Source organism: Eptesicus fuscus, chromosome 7 (assembly GCF_027574615.1).
Source record: "Eptesicus fuscus isolate TK198812 chromosome 7, DD_ASM_mEF_20220401, whole genome shotgun sequence".
NCBI classification, from domain to species: domain Eukaryota; kingdom Metazoa; phylum Chordata; class Mammalia; order Chiroptera; family Vespertilionidae; genus Eptesicus; species Eptesicus fuscus.
In genome coordinates, this window is record NC_072479.1 from 75740406 (window position 1) to 75761818 (window position 21413).

Below are 21413 nucleotides of genomic sequence, written 5' to 3' on the forward strand. Positions count from 1 at the left end.
TAGATGATCTTGGGTTCAGTTCTCTAATTGACAATTTCCTACTACTACTCGAGTAAATTACTCTTAGGAGCTTAATTCCCTCCTCTGTTATATGGAAATAATAGTCTTTATGGAATTTCTCTGAGAATTATAAAAGATTATGTACATAAAACTTTTAGAGCAGTGCCTTTCAGAACTCCAAGATTGGTAGCTATATTTTTACTGAAACAGTAGTGACTTTACACAGATTTTGTGTATTTGGACAGGGAAATTCCTAATAGTTTAGTAATATTTTAAAAAGTCTTCAGAACTATAAGACTAAAATAAAATTTATATATAGCATTACTCATAGAAACCATGTGAAAATAATATTTGCAGAGAATACAATGTTTTACCTATAAGACTGCTGTGTCTCTGATTATGTGTGCTACAAAATGGTCCTTCTAAAATAAGCTCAGAAAATTATGATTTATACCATGAATAAATAGTTTGGCTAGTTGGGAAATTTTATGAGTATGTGCACTGCTTAATGTCTAATCATTATTTTTGGAATGAGAACTGAAGCTTATGCTTCTTATATCTCAAATCATTGCTTAATGTCAATTCCCTCTCAAAGAAAAAGGGCTACTTTTTCGATCAGCATGGTGCTCTTTTGAAAGTTTTAATTAGTATACTTACCTGGCAGAGGAGATGCCATGATCAGGAAGGTGGCTTTCCAAGGGCAAGGCTTATCCATTGCACTCTGGATGTGCTAAACCCTGCGATTTCCCCAAATGTGGGATACTACACTGCATGATTTGTGGTAGTGGGGGACTGCATTAGCGCTCTACCCTTAAATAAAATAAAAAATTAAAGTTTTAGTTAGTGTAGAAAAATATGCCTTTATAATTGTTTTTTTTTAAATATAAGGAAACATTTTATTTAATTATTTATTTTTAATCCTCACCCAAGGGTATTTTTCCATTGATTTTTAGAGAGAGTGTAAGAGAGAGGGAAAGACAGAGAGAAATATTGATGTTAGAGAAACACATCGATTGGTTGTTTCCTGCAAGCACCCCAACCAGGGCCTGGGCTGGGGAGGAGTCTGCAACCAAGGTATATGCCCTTGACCAGAATGGAACCTGGGACCCTTTGGTCCTCAGGCTAAGGCTCAATCCACTGAGCCAAACCGCCCAGGGCTAATAGGAAAATTGGATTAGTATAATGACATAATGGAGTTGATGGGCATTGGGCTATGAAGGCATCAGCCTCATCTAGTGAGGAGACAACATGCTACTCAAGGTGCTCCTGAAGCATAGAGAAGGAAAGCTAGCAAAAATAGTCAGTACTTAATCTATCCCTCCTCATATTACTGTTGCTGTTGTTTTGTATTAATAGCGTAAAGGAACCTAAGGATTTGTTTGCAAGAGAACCTAGTGGTGCTAATTTCTCATGAATAAACAAAAATCTTGATATGTCTATCTCACAAGAAGGAGAAATATGAAAGTAGATAGATGGCATATTAAGTAATTGGTGTCATGTATTTATGAAAAATAATTTATTACTCTGTTTTTTTAAACTGACTTTAAAAAGTTTTGTTTCATAATGAGGAGTAATTTAACATTCTTCCTTTGATCATTTCCCTGAGTTATTACTTTGTAGAGAACCATGAAACTGTGAAATTTAAAAATCAAGTATGCAACAGAGATAAAAGCACATTAATGGTCACATGACATTGTGTGGACTACATTTTTTTCTTAAAAAGTTTGTATTTGGTTATCTTTAAAAATAGGTCACCTTAAAATATTTAACTTGTTCTTTAAAATCTTGATTCCATGGAGGCAGTTTGATTTAAGCAGAAAGAACTATGAAACTAATCATGTTTGCATTTTCCCTTTTTTGGTGGAGTGGTAGAGGGAGGGATTTGTCTCTTCGCCCTTCCCAGGTAATGGGCCTGGCTTTTCTTTATTTATGTTTATATTTTTTTGTGTGTTTTGCTTGTTGTTCTATCCTAATATTATGCCTGGAGCATACTTACTTTAATAAATATTTATATAGCTCTTGTCATTTCTCAATTATAATTTTATGAGTTTTATCATTTGTAAAACAAATATTAACTAATGAAATCCCCAAACACATATAACTCATTATTTTGTAACTCAATCCACTAACAACCCAACGAGGTAGATAATAGTATTATGCCCTCTTTATAGATGAGGAAACTGAGACAAAGAAAGATTGAATAACTTGCCTAAGGTCACACAACTAGTGAATATGGAACCAGGATTTGCACCAAAGCTATTTGGCTTTAGGATCTCTGTGTTAAACTGAGAACATGTTTATGCTGCCTCACAAGTTAGCACTCAAGACATTTTTATTACATGAATGAAAGAGAAAATTGAGCAAATGAAATATTTCTCATAGTTTAATAATTATTTTATTACTATTATATCCTAAGATCACTGACACTATATAATAGCACATATGAATTACTTATAATTTATTATCCTATGTTATAGATGAGGAAACTGAAGTTTGGTGAGTATAGATAACTTGTCCAAGTTATATAGTTAATAAAGGGATTGAACTCAACATACTCCTGCTTCCAGCTTACTTAATCACTGCTTTGTATTGCTTTGCTGACATGTTTACTGCATGGGAATTACAATTTATTTCACTTATCACAGAACATTTAGTCAGTTCTTAATTATAAGTCATGTTAGCAAGCAGTTAGCTTTTTAGCTTTACTGATTGTCTACTCTGTATAAGAAACTGGGATCATTGCTCTGTGGGATAAAAAGAAGTCATTACCCAAACAGATCATAATATGAGAAATTCCTCAAGTTTTTCTTGACTTCCTTCTGACTCAGAGTTAGTATTTAGTCAAGTTTATAGACAACCACAATAAGAATATTCTGGAGGCTTCTTAGGAAAATGATAGATGAATTATTATATATAATTAGTTACAATGAATATTTTCCTTTATTTCTTAAATATCATTATGCAATCTATAGTGTTAGTGGTAAATTAAAGTGTCTTGATGTATAATCTCATTTTTGTTTAGAAACATCTTATGGTTGACATTTGAGTTCTCGGGAAAGAGATCATGAATTGCCTTAAAGTGTATTTGCCTGATTTTTAAACATCAGTATGACGGTGCTCACATCACTGGCAGGAAGATAATGAGGCTGTCCCAGCACAAACTGTTATTTTTGTTTTTACAGGTTCTATTGGTTAATGTGTTAGAATTTTCTAAATGCTATTTTTGCTTATTAAGTGGTTTTGAGAGCGCATGAAAACATACATTTTATTCTTGAATGTAGCATTTCTGAGTAAATGTGATTCTGTAAAAACAACCATTAGACGCCTCTATCCATGTAGCATCCAAAACTGTTCTTCCTATTTGTAGAATCCCTTACTGAATGAGAAAACTTGCTTTTAATTTTTGTTTCACTCACTGGAATTAAATTAGATGGCAAATATTATATTGATTTAAAAAGTCAATGGAAACGTGCTATTGTTTTATATTAACCTTATAAATGAGATTAAACTATTAATAAGCAAACCAACTTTTTAATACATTTCTGAAAGTAATCTCTGTCCACCATGCAATTTTGCCATAAATCTCAGATTCTCGAATCTATAGAGTTGGTAAGAAAATCAGTAAACATAAACCTATCTCCACACGTGCCAACATGGATGTTAAAAAAATTAAGACAGTGTAATTTTAATGCCAACATGTGTTGGTCGCTTTTCCTGCATGTTTGGTAACTCTTTTTCCTCTCCCCGATCCTCCACTTCTTCTCCTTCCTGGAATATATTATCTTTTAGTTCTCTTCTCAAATCAATGAACTCCCATCACTTTTATGACACTTTTCTGCACCACTGAAGCTCTTAGTCATCTCCCTCTTTTTCTTCTTTAACTCTTTCAGTGTTTCCTATACCTAGTACTCAAGCTTCATCAGTGTTTCAGTCTCCCTTGGAAGGCTTGTTACTTCCCAGTCTCGGGCCCTATGCTCTGACTTTCTTATTCAGTAAGCCTGGGGTGAGGTCTGAGAAAACTGTATAAAGCTTTCTCAGGCAGTGGCAATGATACTGCTTGGAAGACCACCATTTGAAAATCATACCTGTACAAATCACCCTTCTTTTTTTGTTGTTGAGTGCCATGTGAATGCATTTGAAGAAAGAATGCACTTTTAAATGTTCACTTACTTTTCTGATCAATAATTAAATATGACCTGAGTTAACATTTCATCTCAGTGATTGGCAAAAAAAAATCCCCAACCAGACAAAAAAACTGCAAACCAAGTTAGACGTTTGTTAAATTTTCATCCTATTGCATAGCAAAGGAATCTTTAAAAGATTCTGTATTTTTAGGCTTTGAAGAAACATCACTTCTCACTTTTTCTATTTTCACTGTTCAAAATACAGTTTAAAATCTTTAAAATATGGATTAAGTCCTGTATTTGAAATATAATGGAGCCACTTTTATAAAATAACTAGAGGCCTGGTGCACGGAAATTCATACACGGGAGAGGGGGCAGGGTCCCTCAGCCTGGCCTGCACCCTCTCCAATCTGGGACCCCTCGGGGGATGTCCAACTGCCTCTCACAATCCAGGACCGCTGGCTCCTAACCATTCGCCTGCCTACCTGCCTGATCACCCCTAACCCCTCTGCCTGCCTGCCTGATCACCCCTAACCACCACTGCCTGCCTGCTTGATCACCCCTAACCACCTCTGCCTGCTTGCCTGATCACCCCTAACTGCTCCCCTACCGGCCTGATTGCCCCTAACTGCTCCCCTGCTGGCCTAATCGCCCCTAACCACCTCTGCCTCGCCCCACACCCGGGACCCAGGATTCCCTCCTCCAGCCAGTCACAGGCACCCAGGACCTGGGCCGGCTTCACCCAGGCGGGCCGCAGCCACAGGGGACTGTGGGCAGGTGGCTTTGCCTGGGCCACAGCCGCAGGCTCTGGTGCCCGGGACTGCGGGGTGGGCAGCTTGTCCCTCTCCTGGGCTGCAGCCCCAGCCACTGGCGCCCGGTACTGCGGGGACTGTGGGGAGTGCAGATTGTCCCTCTCCCAGGCTGCAGGCACAGCCGCTGGCACCCAGGACTGTGGGGCGGGTGGCTTGTCCCTCTCCTGGGCCACAGCCTGGCTGGTACCCATTCCTCTCTCCCCAGTTTTGAGTGTCTGAGCAGTTATGGCGTGATGGAGTGAGGGTGTGATGATGTGAGGGTGTGACAACCATTTGCATATTAGCTCTTTATTATATAGGATCATATTTTACCTAATCTTGGTAAGGCCTGTCAGTATTTAGGATATTGGATCTGCCCCAATCGGAGGTTGTGTCTGCATGACAGAGGCAGTTGGATTGTTAAGGTTCCTACAGTATTTTCTTTCTTTCTTTCTTTCTTTCTTTCTTTCTTTCTTTCTTTCTTTCTTTCTTTCTTTCTTTCTTTCTTTCTTTCTTTCTATTTTAAATTTCTTTATTGATTAATGTATCACATATTTGTCCTCATCCCCCCATTCCCATCCCAAACCCCTCCCCACACATGCCCCCACCCCCCTGTTGTCCGTGACCACTGGTTAGGCTCATATGCATGCATACAAGTCCTTTGGTTGATCTCTCCCCCTTACCCCCACCCTCCCCTACCTTCCCTCTGAGGTTTGACAGTCTGATCAATGCTTCCCTGTCTCTGGGTCTGTTTTTGTTCATCAGTTTATGTTGTTCATTATTTCCCCTAGATGAGTGAGATCATGTGATACCAGAAATACACTTATAAGAACTGAAAATGAGACAAGCAGTAATGGTTATGCTGAGAGGCAAATGAATCAGTCTGTAGTGAGTTTCTTTCTGGGCCAACAGTTCTTTTGAGTCCCAATTTCAATGTCAAACAGTTCCTTATGTGTACATGTCAGCAATGATATTTCAGTTCTGGATGGTGGATAAATGGTGGTGATGCAGGTCCGACCCTCTCTGGTTTGGTCCTGGGCAACCTGCACTGACGCACAGCTGCTGACTGCTAGTATGGCAAGGCGTCGTCAGCGTATTCTTTAAAAGTTAGAACTGAGCAGAATGTAGAATTAGAAATTTCCATAGATCATAGAGTAAAAAAGAAACAGGTACATATTTGAGTATTTTAGAATTTCTACCCGTTTTTTATATTGTGAAAATGGAATGATTTTAATGATTTAGAGTACTAATTTTCATGAAATTTCAGTAATCTCAAAAAATGTTGAAATATATATATGACTAAATGACTGGCCAACCGGTAGCTATGATGCACAGTGACCACCAGGGGGCCAATGCTCAATGCAGAAGATGCCGAGCTGCGGTGACTTGGCAGCTGCAGTTCTCAGGTGACCCACCCTGAACCAGAGAGGAGGGAGCCTGATTCCGGGGTGCGTCACCCGAGAACCACCCTCTCGCAATCTGGGACCCCTTGGGTGATGTCGGAGAGTCAGTTTCAGCCTAATCCCCACAGGCCAGGCCGAGGGACCCCACCGGTGCATGAATCCATGCACCGGGCCTCTAGTATAAAATATAAAGGTTCCATAAAAACTGACTTTGGTTTCTTGTAACTAGCTAGCACACCATGTAGAGTAGGTCAAGTACATCCTACCTTAGCATTTGATAATCACAAACCCCAGGGAACTTTACAAACCATTCATAACCATAGCTTGCTAGTGCCATCCCTAGACATATATGTAAACCACTCATCTAATATCTGGAATCTCAATTAGTTTACCTTGTAGTTGTTCAAGCACTAAGAATTGTTGATCTTATAAAACTCAGTAAGATTAAAAAGATTCCTTAGTGGCTTTTTCCAACATAGAATGGGGACCAGGTGTGATAAGCTCTCTCTATATACATGGCTATGGAAATTGCCCAAATAAAACTGTCTCTGATGATTTCCATTTTTTGAATTGCTGAACCTAAGTAAACATTAGGCAGCTCTGTTTTAGACAAAAATTTAGAAAAGATTTTAAGTTGAATGGATTTAATATCCGCAGTTAACGCAAGTATAACAGGCACCCTTCAGAGACCTATCTATAGGTGCTGATTTTGTTTTATAGGTCTTGGGAACTGACCATATCCTGTTCCTAGAATATTGACCATATTAACCAAAGAATGACTCTATTCAGCATTTTAAGTATTGTTTTTTGGCTCATATCTTTTGTATGTTTTCATTTCAGGAAAATTTGTATTTGAAATTTGAACTGGTATAACTTGTCAAAATTATAACACTCATTTACAAAAGATGGCAATTTGTTCTGCCTTCCAGTTCAAATTTATATATGTATTATCACAAGGTGATTGCTGAATCAGAAGACAATTGCCACTAATAAAGTAATGTTTTTCTTCAATGTTTTTATTATTCTTTAAGTATAATTAAAATATTGATTTTTTTATAAATGTTTGTTTTAGGAACAGTAACCAATGTAAATTATTGAAATAATATACCTTTAACTAAGTTTAGCTGAATAAAATGTCAAAAATGTCATAGTTTGAAGCTCTTCTTGAAAATAACTGGTCATTTAAAAATTGTCTAACTTGTATCTATTGATGGGTTTATAGTACTTTCTGTGAAGATATGTGCATTTAGGTCAGGGCCTCTTAACCTGTAATCCATGGTTTGGCTCAGTGGATAGGGCATTGGCCTACCGACTGAAGGGTCCTGGGTTTGATTCTGGTCGAGCTTAATCCCTCAACCCCGGTTGGGGCACGTGCAGGAAGCAATGAATCCATGTGTCTCTCTCACATTGATGTTCCTCTCTCTCTGTCTCTTCCCCTCTCTTTCACTCTCTCTAAATCAATGAAAAAATATCCTCGGGTGAGAATTAACAAAAAAACAACAACAAGAAGTTTATGATCCTTTTTTATCAGTCAACTTTAGAAATAATATATAACGGTTCTGAGGTTTCTTCTGCCAAATACTGAGGATTGTCCTTAGAGTTCATAAAACTTGAGTGAATATATATCGTGGGTCTGCACCACTGATGCCATTGTTAGACTCTCTGGCTGTTCACCTGCCAGGGAAGTGAAGAGAAACACGCAGGCATTATTTCAGGTGCGATGACCGCAGTCCCAGGGAAGAAACTGAAAGAAATGAGGTCTTCCTTGACTGAAGACTGTGCCCGCACTCCTTCACCAGCTATTCGCCATGCAAATGCACAGTGGAGCCGCACACGGAAACATCTGCTAACTGCACAAAACTGTTACAGGGATTAACAGTGCCAGAGGCTGAAACGTAATCAGACAGGTGAAATAGCGATAAGATAAATATTCCTGCGTGAAATAGCAGTAATGCTTAATTAATTCATTTATTTTTATACTGGGGGATAATTGGGTTTAGAGTAATTGTGAAGTATGTTTTACTCTTTAAGATATGCCCTTCCACTCTCCAAGGTGTCGAGAATTAGAGACATGCAAAATGGGAAATTATTGTATTTTGCATTCATTTGAACTATGTTCTGACATTTTAATGGACTTTAATTGCCTACCGTATGGGTGTCCTTTTCTCGACTGATGATGCTGTAGAAAGGTGCGTGTGAGTTTGCATTATGGCAAGTGAAGTTCTGCTGTCCAGTTCTTGTTTGTAAAGTTTGTAATCAGATAATATGAAAACAGAGAATAAAATAGAAATGTTCTGAGTGAAGCTAAAACTGGGGTGCTTCTGCCTTTGACCCTGGAAGTAAATGAGAAGAAATATCTGTGAGAAATTAATGTAGACGTTTTTCTGTGTTCTGGTTTGCAAACTAAACTGAGCTAATATGTTTTGTGGGCCCTTCATAAAAACATTACTTAGTTTTTACGGAATGAATTTGTGATTGCTCTCGTGTGTGTGTGTGTGTGTGTGTGTTTGCGCGTATTTATACATTTGCTTGTATTTGTATTTATGTGTGGGTTTTAAATAAATAATCCAGAAGTGTACCTTCACTTAGCCTGCAGGGGCTTGTTATTATTACCTTATGCATATTGATTTCTAAATCCAAGTCCATTAGAAGTTAAGATTCTTCCATGAAAGTATTATCTATAGAATATTCATTCAAGACATAGTAATTATCAGAGGCACATTCTGTACTGTTTGTAAGAAATTGGAACCATTTTGGAGTGTAGAATTTCAAATATTCTATTAGCACACCTTAAAAAACACACAACATTTTTAGCTTCTTTCTCCCCATTTTCTTGGCCTCACCCAACAAACTGATGTTTCTGCCAGAGCTGATATCTTTATACTCAGTAATATCCATTAAGAAAAAAATCATAGGAATAGATTATGATCATCTTTGTGCTGACATTTCATTTTCATCTATTTTTTAGTATTTTTGATACTTTTAAGTTACTCAAAAATGTTAGCATTAGCCTTAAAACATGAGATATCAAATCAATATGATTTGTCACTTTTCTGGGATCAACATATTCTATTAGCATGTCTTAAATAGAGAAGAAATGTGTAAACACAGATATAATCTATTCTTAATATTAAATATTCACACACTCGAATATACTTTAATTGAAACTTTTAATAATGTGGAATTAAGAATGTACTTAAGGGAAGACTAACTTCCTTAAAGACCTTAGGATATAGACTTTTTTTTTTCATTTAATTTTTTTTCTACCACCATTTATTCCCCTATGACCTGTTTCACCTCCCCTCTGTCTCCCCCCGAACCCCTGAAATCACCACATTGTTGTCCATGTCCATGAGTTCTCTCTTTCATATTTAAGAAGAGCTCTGCTTTGGGGGAAGTCAAAGGATTATGTAAGTAAGGAAAATATTATTGAAGCAAGGAAAACCTTTAAGTAAAAAAAATATATTTTTTTCTTTATCATTCTAATATTACACTGTCTGAAAAAAATCAATTTAGTACTTTTTATACAAAATATACTCCAAATATTTTACAGATTTCTAGATTTCTATTATTTGTGGGAGAAATAATGAGAAAAAGAACACCCCAAATATGTTTAAATTATAGAATTATAGCATAACTTATTTTTATACAAATGCACAATTATGAAGAGGTAAAGTCTGCAAGAAACTTTACTTTGTAAGGCAAATGAGGCTTAAGTACCAAATCACACAGAGTATTGACAGGAACAATGTTTGAGGTAGCAAATGCAACTGGAAATATCTTCAGCGTAAGCAGAAATAAACTTGCAGCATTACTATCTTATGTCAAAATGACCTGTTGGATGATGCTTTCTTTAAAAAAATAAGAGGGAGGTGGAGAACCAAAAGAGGACCTCACTTTAATTGAGAGTGCCATCAGGCAGAGGTGGCTACTTAAAATGAAAGTAATTCAAGTCTATATACTGTTATTTGTTTAAGCTTTCCAGTGTCACGAGGAAGTTAAATATAGATGACCGCTACATTTAATATCCCTAGGAAAATCTAAGACTTTCAAACAGAAGCAGAACTGTAAATAAATTTAATCAATGTACCCAGTTGAAGGGACAGAATCTTCAGATTTTTAGTCCTCTGATGAATGGGTCTTTGACTTTATCACTAGCCTGTACAGTTAATGTATTCTTTTTTTGAAATTTCTTTTGCCGAGTGACATTTCACTTCTTAATGTTTCAAGCCACATAATCATTTTAAAAAAAATAAACTTCCGGAACTTGAGACAACATTTTTCTTTGCTTTCTCTTTCAGGAAGTTGATGGCAATAAAGTTATGTCTTCATTTGCCCCACACAACTCATCTACCTCACCTCAGAAGGCAGAAGAAGGTGGGCGACAGAGTGGCGAGTCCTTGTCGAGCGCAGCCCTGGGAACTCCGGAGCGGCGCAAAGGCAGCCTGGCTGATGTTGTGGACACCTTGAAGCAGAGGAAGATGGAAGAGCTCATCAAAAACGAGCCAGAAGGTAAAGCTGGGAAAGAAAGTTGTTGCCATCTCCTTATTTTAATAGCTTAATTTTTACCCTCTAGTTCCGTTTGTTGACTTACTCTCTCTGAATTGAACAAAACAGAAACCTAATGCTACGAAGATGGGTACTGTTTCTTTCAGAAACATTTAAATATGGCTCTTCCAATGTTTTTATCATTGATGTCTGCTGCAATGTCTTACTTTCACTCAAGAACAAGTTACGGTTGAGTAAAACAGATTTAAGAACGGATCGTGGTGTTTTAAGGGTCTATTATGAGTGAAGCTGGAGTTAACAAGGTGGATGGGGAGTAGCTCTAGCCAAGAGGGGCTCCCCTGCTAGTATCAGGGAAAGAGCACTTTGTACCTGGGGTGGTCTCCTCTGTGTTCTCAGGTGCGATTATAGACAACCTCAGTTTGGCCTAGACCTTGAGTATTTTGTCCAGCATCTTATACTACCTTGATAATTAGGACTATTTCTTACATGGTCCACAATTAATATGGCTAGGCCTATTGTATACTTGAAAAGTAGTGATTCTCTAACTGCATTAGCTATCCTGAACTTTCCATTTCTTCAACTTTATAGGATGCCTTGCTTTTAAGATTTCGTCTTCTAAAATATCTTTAATAGTTAAGATAGGTGATATGCACATGAACTAATCTTAAAATGAAAGCAAACAAACTAATGGTGCAAGTTTGATCATTTGTGCATTACTGATAGTCATCCTTTATGTTACAGGTGTTTACTAAATCCTATTTAAACTTATGTCCATCCAAAGCATGGATACCACATTGCACATACTAGTAAGAACATGCCTCCTATTTCAGAGTCAGGTGGAAAATGAAAACAAACAAACAAAAAACAGGGACCTAAAAAGACACACTTTATACCAAAAATATACTGCATTTATACTATGTAACACTGAGTTAGACTCATTTCTATTCTGGTAAATTATGAGTAATCTGGCACAAAATGTATGTTAATCAGTATATTTGGGAGTCATGTGGTAATTAAAATGTCCAGGTCGCTACCAGACTCATAGTTGGGACATAGATTTTAGTTAAAATTTATGTAACTCACATGATCTTACAGTTGGAAGGGATTTTAGATAATCTAGTCAAAGACTTTTTGGCTCCTGTCTGCAGTCTGCATGAAGATAAAAAATGCGGTTTTGAGGAGGACCCAGATGACTTTTGTTGGAATTTTTTTCCTGATATTAAAAATACTTGTCTTACTATAAAATTCTTTTTTAAGAAAAAGAAAAGTTAAAAGGAAGAAAATTGTAGCTTTTCCATATTACATCTCTTACCCTTAACCTAATGATGAGGCAGTCCTTTATCATTGTTTACATATTCTGTTCATTTTACTTGATTAACTTTTTGTGTTTAAAATTATTTTCCTCTTTTACATTGTGATACATCATTAGCTAACACCCACACTTCATTCAGATGGCTTCGTTTTCACCAAGTGTGCTTTCTCTGTTCTATGAGGTCTTCAAGGATGACACATGACATTTGGTCGGCATGCCTCTTTGGGCTCGTTTTTGGCTATCACAGTTTCTCAGACTGTTCCTACGATTGATAACTTAAAAGTTTTGAGGAATACTATTCAGATATACTGTGGAAGGCATTTCTATTGGAATTTGCCTAGTGATTTTTCTCTTAATTAAACTGGGGTTATGGTTTTGGGATGAAGACTACAGATGTAGAGTATTATTAAAAAGTCCTTCATATCAAGGGTACATACTTTCAATGTAACTTATGAATGTTGACAATGACCTTGACCAACTGGCTGATATGGTGTTTGTCAGGTTTCTCCACTGTAGAGTCCCCCTGGCCCCTTTCCAAACCATCCTCTGGAAGGAAGATGCTCTATGCAACCCACATTTCAGGAGTAGGGAGCTTTGCTCCCCCTCTTTAGAGTGGGGCGTCTACATAATTTATTTGGAATTCTTCTCCATCAAAGATTTATCTCTTCTCCATCATTTACTAATATTGTATTCAATTATTTACGTATATAAGTATGGACTTGTGGATATTTACTGCATACTTTGAGTTATAATCCATTTCTATTTTATTTTGTTGCCCAAATTGTTCAGCTTTTGGCTACTGGAAGCACTTTCCATTGACTTCTAAGTCACTTTGACATACAACCAGGATTTTGGGTATTTTTTTTTTTTGAGCACTTCTTCACTTCCTGGAACTATAAGATGCTTCAAGCTCATCTTGTGTATTCTCTGTTCCAGGTCTGTAGTTTTTCATGAAACATATTTATCTGATTTTGTTATTAAAATAATACTGGCTTCCTAGAATGAGTTGGGAAGTATTTCTCTCATATGTAAATTTTTAATGTTTGTTTGCGATGTTTTTCTGATCCAGGACAGAACCAGTGAGGCTGTGGAATGTATTGTATTACAAAGCAGTTTTGGGGTTTATCTTTAGATGATGCCCTACCTGGAGATTTGGTATATGACCTTGGTATTCCCTGAGTGTGCCATGTTGGCTTCTTTCAAAGTGGATGATGTACAGATTCTTAATTTGGAAGCATATGATATGGCAAAGCCAAATGAGTCACTCATAATCGGAAAAAGGGCAGGAGACAGTGCTCCCCAATTTGCATAGTAGGAGATATTCAGAGGTATTGAGAATTAGGAAAAAAAGGATAATGTGTAGGAATAGCTACACAGGCAAAAGAGGAGAGATAGAGCACCTGCAGAAGGAATAGATGACACAAAGAAACATCACTATGGCATGTGGACATTAGACAGTTTTCATTATTGTATTTCCCTCAACATTTTCTGTCCTTCCCCCCCTACAAATATAATAAAATCTAAGCTCAAATATGACTTGTTCTTGAAAAATATAAAGATATTGAGAAAATGCCGAGATAGTCTTTATGGAAACTGGAATATAAATTGAACATGGCAAACATAATAGCCTGAGTTCCACAAAGGTATTTTCTGTATAAATATAGAACTACTAAGATACACTTATATGAACACAAGATTCTTAGCTGCACATTGAGTACACAAAACTTTAACTAGTCTCAGCTTATTAATAAAGATATTTGCCATAACTAGTATTTTTATTTAATAACTGTGACAATTGGGAGATTTATCAAGGAGTAACTTATGTATTTGAGTAAAGTGATTATGTTAATCACCAAGAAAAATTAATAACAAAGCAGAAAATTGTTTCATAGAAAGGGAATAAGATGTTGAAGGAAATTTGCATTTTTATAAATATATTTTACTGATTTTTTACAGAGAGGAAGGGAGAGGGATAGAGAGTTAGAAACATCGATGAGAGAGAAACATCGATCAGCTGCCTCCTGCACACCCCCTACTGGGTATGTGCCCGCAACCAAGGTACATGCCCTTGACAGGAATCGAACCTGGGACCCTTCAGTCCGCAGGCCGACGCTCTATCAACTGAGCCAAACCGGTTTCGGCAAAATTTGCATTATTTTATTGCAAAATATATCTGGGAAGATGTGTAAAAGTCTCAACAGCAAGTGGAAAGTTGCTCTGGCTTTAAAGAGACCATTAATCAAAGTGCATGGTTGGGCCCTAGCTGGTTTGGCTCAGTGGATAGAGTGTCGGTCTGTGGACTGAAGGGTCACAGGTTTGATTCTGGTCAAGGGCACATGCCTCCTCAGTTGCAGGTGCGGGAGGCAACCAATCAATGTGTCTCTCTCACATCCATGTTTCTCTCTATCTGTCTCTTCCCCTCCTGTCCACTCTCTCTGACATCATTTGAGCATCGGAACAGGGATACTGCACAGTACAAACAAATGAGCTGTAGGTCTTAGAGGTTCTACAGCACCAAAAGAAAAAAAATACTAAGGAATAAACTTAACAGAAGAGCTGCAAAATGTATATTTGACAAACTACTAAACCTTATAGCTCTTTGGTGAGAGCAGCGATATGGGGATGAGGGGAGCAGAGGTGGGGTGAATAGAACTAAATGTTCAGCTCACTAATATATTCCACAGAAAAAAATCCTTTCTTCCCTCAAGCTATATTTTCCATTGTTTTCAAAGGCCATTAAAATGAACAGCAGGTTGTGATGAAAATTTCATTAAGTCATTAAGGCCCAGCTAAATCATTATGAGGGTGCCATATTCATGCCTTTGCTTCCTCTTATTGAGTGGGGAAAACATATTTCAATAGAAAGTCAGTATTATTTCCGACCTTATCCCTGCCAACAGCAAACTAACAGAAATTCAGAAGTTACAGGAGAATAGTGTGTCATACAAAAGGAGGCCACAGAGGTGAAATGGTTAGAAAGAAAATTAGATTTGCAGATGGGTTGGAAAAAAAAGGCTCTCTTATTCCAGCTAGATTATTTTTTCAATTAATCAAAATATTTTAAAAGTTGTAAATAGGGGGGGATATATGATGATGTATTTTTGTGTGTGTCTTTTTCCTGCATCTGAATTTTTGCCTGGCATTACTCTAAATGGTCCAGTGCTAAAGAGTCTTATTTGTCCAATGTGTCACTTAACTGACATGGGACATGCCCAAGTTCATAGTAAATTCAAGTTCAAAATATGTGGCTGCTACAATATGGTTATGTTATATTTGGGAGTAGCTCAGCTATATCAGTTGACTTTTTTCTTTTTTCTTTTTCTTTATTGATTAAGGTATTACATATGTGTCCTTATCCTCCCATTGACCTCCCCGCCACACTCATGCCCTCACGCCCCTGGTGTCTGTGTCCATTGGTTAGGCTTATATGCATGCATACATGTCCTTTGGTTGATCTCTCCCTAGTTGATTTTTAACTATTAGACCATTTAAGAATGTTCTAATGACCATTAGTTAAGAATGACCATTAGTTTTTATAATACCTGACACATAATTCCTATATTAAATATCAAATAAATAATTATATATTGGGGGGGGAGGCAGCATCTATTCAATGCATATCATGTTTTACCTATAGTATTAAGTAATTTATATGAAACACTTTATTTAATCTTTATATAAGCCTTATAACCAGAGCTACATGTATAGCTATTTCAATTTTAGAAAGCTCCATATGCATGAACTAAATATTCTGATTCTTATTATCTCCATTTACAGATAAGGAAACTAATGATTAAATATGTCACAGGTGACTGTCAGGGTCATTATTTAAAATGAAGTCAACCTTAAACTAGAATCCATGTCCTTAATCACTAGTTATACCATTTCTTCCAATTAGAGATTTTACCAGTAATGGTTTAATGTTATTCTTTGGCACCTGTGTGCCTAAATTCCTCTGAAATAATGAATAATAAAGTAGTATTCAATAATATTCTACTAAAGAAAAGTCCCTTTGCCTCAGTGGTGATCACATTTCCACAAAGTTTTTACAATCAGCTCAACTTAAACAGTTTGAATTTCAAGTGTTAAAAACAACAACAAAAACACCTTAGACTATATCTTAATAAAAACTTGTTTTAGAGAAATAAGAGCAAATTAGCTGTGGAATAATAGCAATTCAGGATTGGAGTGAAATGTGGACACACTTTAGGCCCGAGTCCTCATTTTTGAGAGACTGAGGCATAGAGGTGCTGGAAGCCATACAGCAAGTTGGTGTTAAAGCCAGAATGAGAATCCAGTTCACATCCTACAGGTCCAGGCGCCTTACTCTTTTCCTGTTCAGTCACATCATGCATTGTTATATTCCTTTTTTCTTGATCTTTTAGAAATAAAGCCATCACCTCCTCTTAGTTTTAAAGTATATTTTACTCTTTGTTAAATTAAAATAAATCTAAACTAAAATAAATCTAAATAAGACCACCAGATATCTTAATTTAGCTAATAAAACCAAGATAGTCAGGTATCCACAAATTCACTTTGTTCTCAAGTTCCAGGTAGCTAGGGATGGTCTCTAAAAATATATCCACATTTAAAGTTAGGGACAGATTCTGACTTTAAACTTGATTTTCTTGCAAGCCTTAGGTTCATTAACAGTGCTGGTGAAAATAATGTTTCCTTGACAAGAACTTTAGCTATCTCAATTAAAACAGAGTCAAAATGTTTAGATTACAAATTTTCATCAGGCTTCTTATTTCTTTATATTTACATTTATGTTACCTTTAATAACTCTTTGGAGTCACTATTTCAGCTTACAGACATTCACATCTCTTCCTCCTAGAAACACTACAAATAAACTAACCTTTTCTTGGTCCCTTCCCTTGTATCTGTAATTCTGTTCCTTATCTGTCCAAGTCTAGTTGCTAGAAAGAGTTAGCTGCACTCACTGCATTAATCTTTTCATCTTTTTAAGAACTGTTACTTGCCTCTATTGTTACCCTGACTTTACTGTAATATAATTTTTCATTTATTTGTCATTTTCTGCACCTATATTAAACTTCGTAAGGGTGAGAATAGTGCAACACTATTCAAAATATTTGGTGAAGAGATGTTTAAACTGTTTCAGTGTTGCCCCATTGCTGTTGTGGGGAAAGGAGATAAGAGACCTTAAGAAGTGTGTGGCTCTTCTGCCAAATGTTATATGAGCTACTTTTATTTATTTATTTGTTTGTTTATTTATTTATTTATTTATTTATTTATTTATTTTTGAGTTTAAAGTGAAAGTGAGTTGATTACTGAAGTAGTGAGACAGAGAGGGGGCTACCTCTTTTCATCCCCTAAAACTCCGAAGTTGTTATTATTTCCTATCTTAAAAACGGAGGGTCAGTGACTTGCTCATATTCTTGTTCTATAGAGGAGCTAGAATGAGAACAGAATGATTATCCTCTACAAAACACTTGTCATGGAACACAAGAACGTATATAATCTGACCCAACCTTTTTTTTTTTTTTCCCTTTTCCTTTAACCTTATTTGTCAACCACACTCGAAGGTACATATACTCATGATATCTTGTCAAATTGCATGCAGTTCTCTCAACACTCTATTTTTAATATTACTCTGCCTTTTCACTTGCCATTTCCTCTGCCTTAAGTGTCTTCCCCGGTCTTATCTACCTAATGATTTTGTATTAACCTTTTATAATTCAACACCTCCTCTGAACAGCTTTGTCAGAATTTTGCTTACATGGACTCATGTCTTAGTTCCTACCACATTATCTCCATGGATTATTTACCTTCTAACATCCACAGCAGTAAGTAGGTGCATGTTGAAATGAAGAGTTCTTCATTTCAATTATCTGTGCCTCTCTGTTTCCTATTAATGGGGTTGGCACATAGTAGGTGATTGTGTTAATGGTAGGTGAGAGTCAACCCACTGATTTACATTTTATTGCCTTTCTAACACTCCTCTAAAAATTGACTAGGTCTCATTTGTATATTTCTGTTTTTACTGTCCTCTTTTTTTTTTCTTTATTGATTAAGGAATTACATATGTGTCCTTATCCCCTTATTGTCCCCCCATCCCCCACTCATGCCCTCACCTCCCTGGTGTCTGTGTCCATTGGTTAGGCTTATATGCATGCGTAAAAGTCCTTTGGTTGATTTCAGTGTCCTCTTTTCTTGATATTCTACTCAGATTCTTCCTTAACCTGCCAACTTGTTTTATTTCATTCATCCTGTCTTCTCCAACCTTCATCTTATCATAGGCATACTCATTCATTATTAATTCTTTAAGATCATTACTTTCCATTTATTCTGTGACTTGGAGGTTAAAATGTTGTACTGAGTCACAAAACTAGATATTGTAAGGTCCAGCATACAAAACTAAATTACTTGTGTAATGAAAAGTTTACATTCACCTTAATATTTTAAATAATTCTAATAATGCATATTTTTCTAATGAAATTTGTTGGCATTATCTGTAAGTTTGTGCCAAGAGAAAATAATTCTACTCTAGTGAATTGGATTGATCTATGAACCCTTTTCCAAAATTCAAAGCTATAACTGGTTCTTTAATATCGCTTCAACATAACGGAGACTACTATCCTTTTATAGGTATACAGTATAGAGCTGGCATGGCAGAGAGAGTTCTTATTTCTTATGATGGGCTCAAGATGGAAATAGCTTATTGTTGGATCTGCTACTCCACAATGCCTATCCCCACCAACATACCCACAATTTTCCTTAGGAAGGCTAGGGTGACAGAAAAGTAACAGATTCAACACTTTGCCTCTTCCTTATGGTCTTCCAATGACTGTAACTTGTTACCTCAAGGGTAGTTTCCAAATTCACAAGTTCCATCAGAAGACTTACAAATCCTAGAACTTGGGTGCAAAAAGGTGACAATATGTGTTTTTGTGCATTTTTGAGATATAGACCACAGTTCTTATTTTAAAATCAACCCATAATGAAAAATATTAATTACACTGTGAGTTAATGTTTGGGTTTAGTCCAGATTCTGCCACTGATTACCATGTGATTGTGATGTAACATCTAAACAGTTTAGTCTCTGATCAATTTTGAGGCAATAACTTACAAAATGTTTATTTATTTTATTTTTAAAAAATAGATTTTTAGCCCTAGCCAGTTTGGCTCAGTGGATAGAGCATCGGCCTGCGGACTCAAGGGTCCCAGGTTCGATTCCAGTCAAGGGCATGTACCTGGGTTGCAGGCACATACCGAGTAGGGAGTGTGCAAGAGGCAGCTGTTCGATGTTTCTCTCTCATCGATGTTTCTAACTCTCTATCCCTCTCCCTTCCTCACTGTAAAAAATCAATAAAATATAATTTTTAATAAAAAATAGATTTTTATTGCTTTTAGAGAGAGGGAGAGGGATAAAGAGAGAGAAACATTCATCAGCTGCCTCTGTCACACACCCTTCTGGGGATGGAACCTGCAACAACCCAGGCCGTGCCCTGACCAGAAATGGAACCATTGCCTCCTGGTTCATGGAAAAGGGTTCAATCACTGAGCAACACTGGCCAGGCAATAATTATTACCAGTATTTGGGAATGTCACTTTATCTATTTTGCAGCATTTTGGGGAAATGCAGATTTTAATTTTTAATAAGTACCACTTTGCATAAAACCAAGCATCAACCTTATCATTTGCATTGTAAAAAACATTATATTTACTTGACTTTAAGCTGCTATAATAATTGCATTAATGTAATGAATATCTGCCCTCAATTGGCAATGGCACCTGCCCTACTTTCATCACAGGGTTGTTGAAGGAAACAAATGAGGTAATGCATGTGGAAGTACTTTATAAATTATAACCAACTTGGACCTGTACCAGTTATTGTCATGATCACATCTTGGCTGGGTGGAAACATTGTTATTTTAGGCACACCGGAAACATGATATAGTTTCCAGTGCTGCTTTCCCAGGATGCTTTTATGTACTGAAAAATTCTGATTCAGACCTGCAAAATTCTGGAAATTTAGGATTTGTAGTCAACAACAGAAACAACAACAAACCCAACATTCTTTAAAAACCTGGAATAGGTAGTTGCTTTGAAGTTTATTTATATAAATTTCCCTAAATAAAACCTGGGTAGGCAGGTTTCTTGCTGAAGAATAAACTTTGAAAAAGAAAGAACATTTCTCTAAATTGATATAGATGAAATAGCAAATCGTGACCAATGTAAAACTAGGAGAGGCGTTTATCATTGGGTGTGGATTTGTGATAGTCTTATTTCTACACTAATGTGAGAGTGTGCTGAAGACAAATATAATTGAGGTCATTGAGGGCTTCCTTGGCCCAAAGTTTTATATTTTTCTAACATTTTAGTTTTTCTCTTATGTGTTCTACTTGTTCTTACTTCCCTTCGCCGTTTTTGACATTTCGATTTTTTTCTTATTATTCTTGTGTGTGTGTATGTGTGTGTAAACATCCTTTCCGTTCCCACATATGCTTGGCTTTTATTTAGCATCTGTATCTGTTGGTATTCCTCCTTCTTAGAGTGTGACGCCCACACTTCCAAAATCTTTGGGCCATGGTGAATCTACTTCTTGTGTATGAGAAACTGCATTTATCTGTGAAATTTTGTTTCTATGCAAACTAGACTTTATCATTATTTATATAACAGGAACTGCTTTTTCTGAACTTCTTCAGAAGAATCTTTGCTTATGATTTTAAATTACAATAAAGGCACAACCTATTACCAAAGTCACTCATTGTTACTTTTACATGAAATAATTCATTGATTTTATTTCTTTATTTTTTAAATTTATATATTTATTCTCACCTGGAAGATATGTTTATTGATTTTGGAGGAAGAGGAAGGAAGAGAGACAGAAAGAGAGGAGAGAGAGAGAGAGAGAGAGAGAGAGAGAGAGAGAGAGAGAGAGAGAGAGAAACATCAATGTGAGAAAGAAACAGCGATCTGTTGCTACCTATACATGAACTGACCGGGGATCGAACTCACCATCTTTGGTGTACAGGACACCCCTCTAACCAACTTGGCCACAGAGCCAGGCAACAATTCATTGCTTTTAATACAGGCTTCACAAAAAGAGTTAGATCTCTTCTGTGAGACGTAAAGAAAAAAAAAAAGTGGAATGAGTTGAAAAGTGTATATTGTAGGCAAACTCAAGCCATCACCTTCAGTGTCATCTGTAGACCATAGAACTATTATTGGGTGAAGAAAATGCTGGGATTTTCATTCTCATTTTATCGCTCTTGCTCCTGCTCTCTCCAGCAGACACAATAGGGAAAAT

At 36.6% G+C, this 21413-nt stretch overlaps 1 protein-coding gene and 1 non-coding gene across 2 annotated transcripts in view; both read left to right on the plus strand.

Moving 5' to 3' along the window:
• The window catches only part of SOX5 (SRY-box transcription factor 5), a 971057-nt gene that overhangs the window by 666162 nt on the left and 283482 nt on the right, over nucleotides 1–21413 (plus strand). The window contains exon 8 of the mRNA XM_054719220.1: nucleotides 10620–10830. Coding sequence (XP_054575195.1) covers nucleotides 10620–10830 — 211 coding nt within the window. The remainder of the gene's footprint in view (nucleotides 1–10619; nucleotides 10831–21413) is intronic.
• Nucleotides 650–813, plus strand: LOC114231299 (U1 spliceosomal RNA). Its single transcript, XR_003617254.2, has one exon. It is a non-coding gene; the product is annotated as a U1 spliceosomal RNA (small nuclear RNA).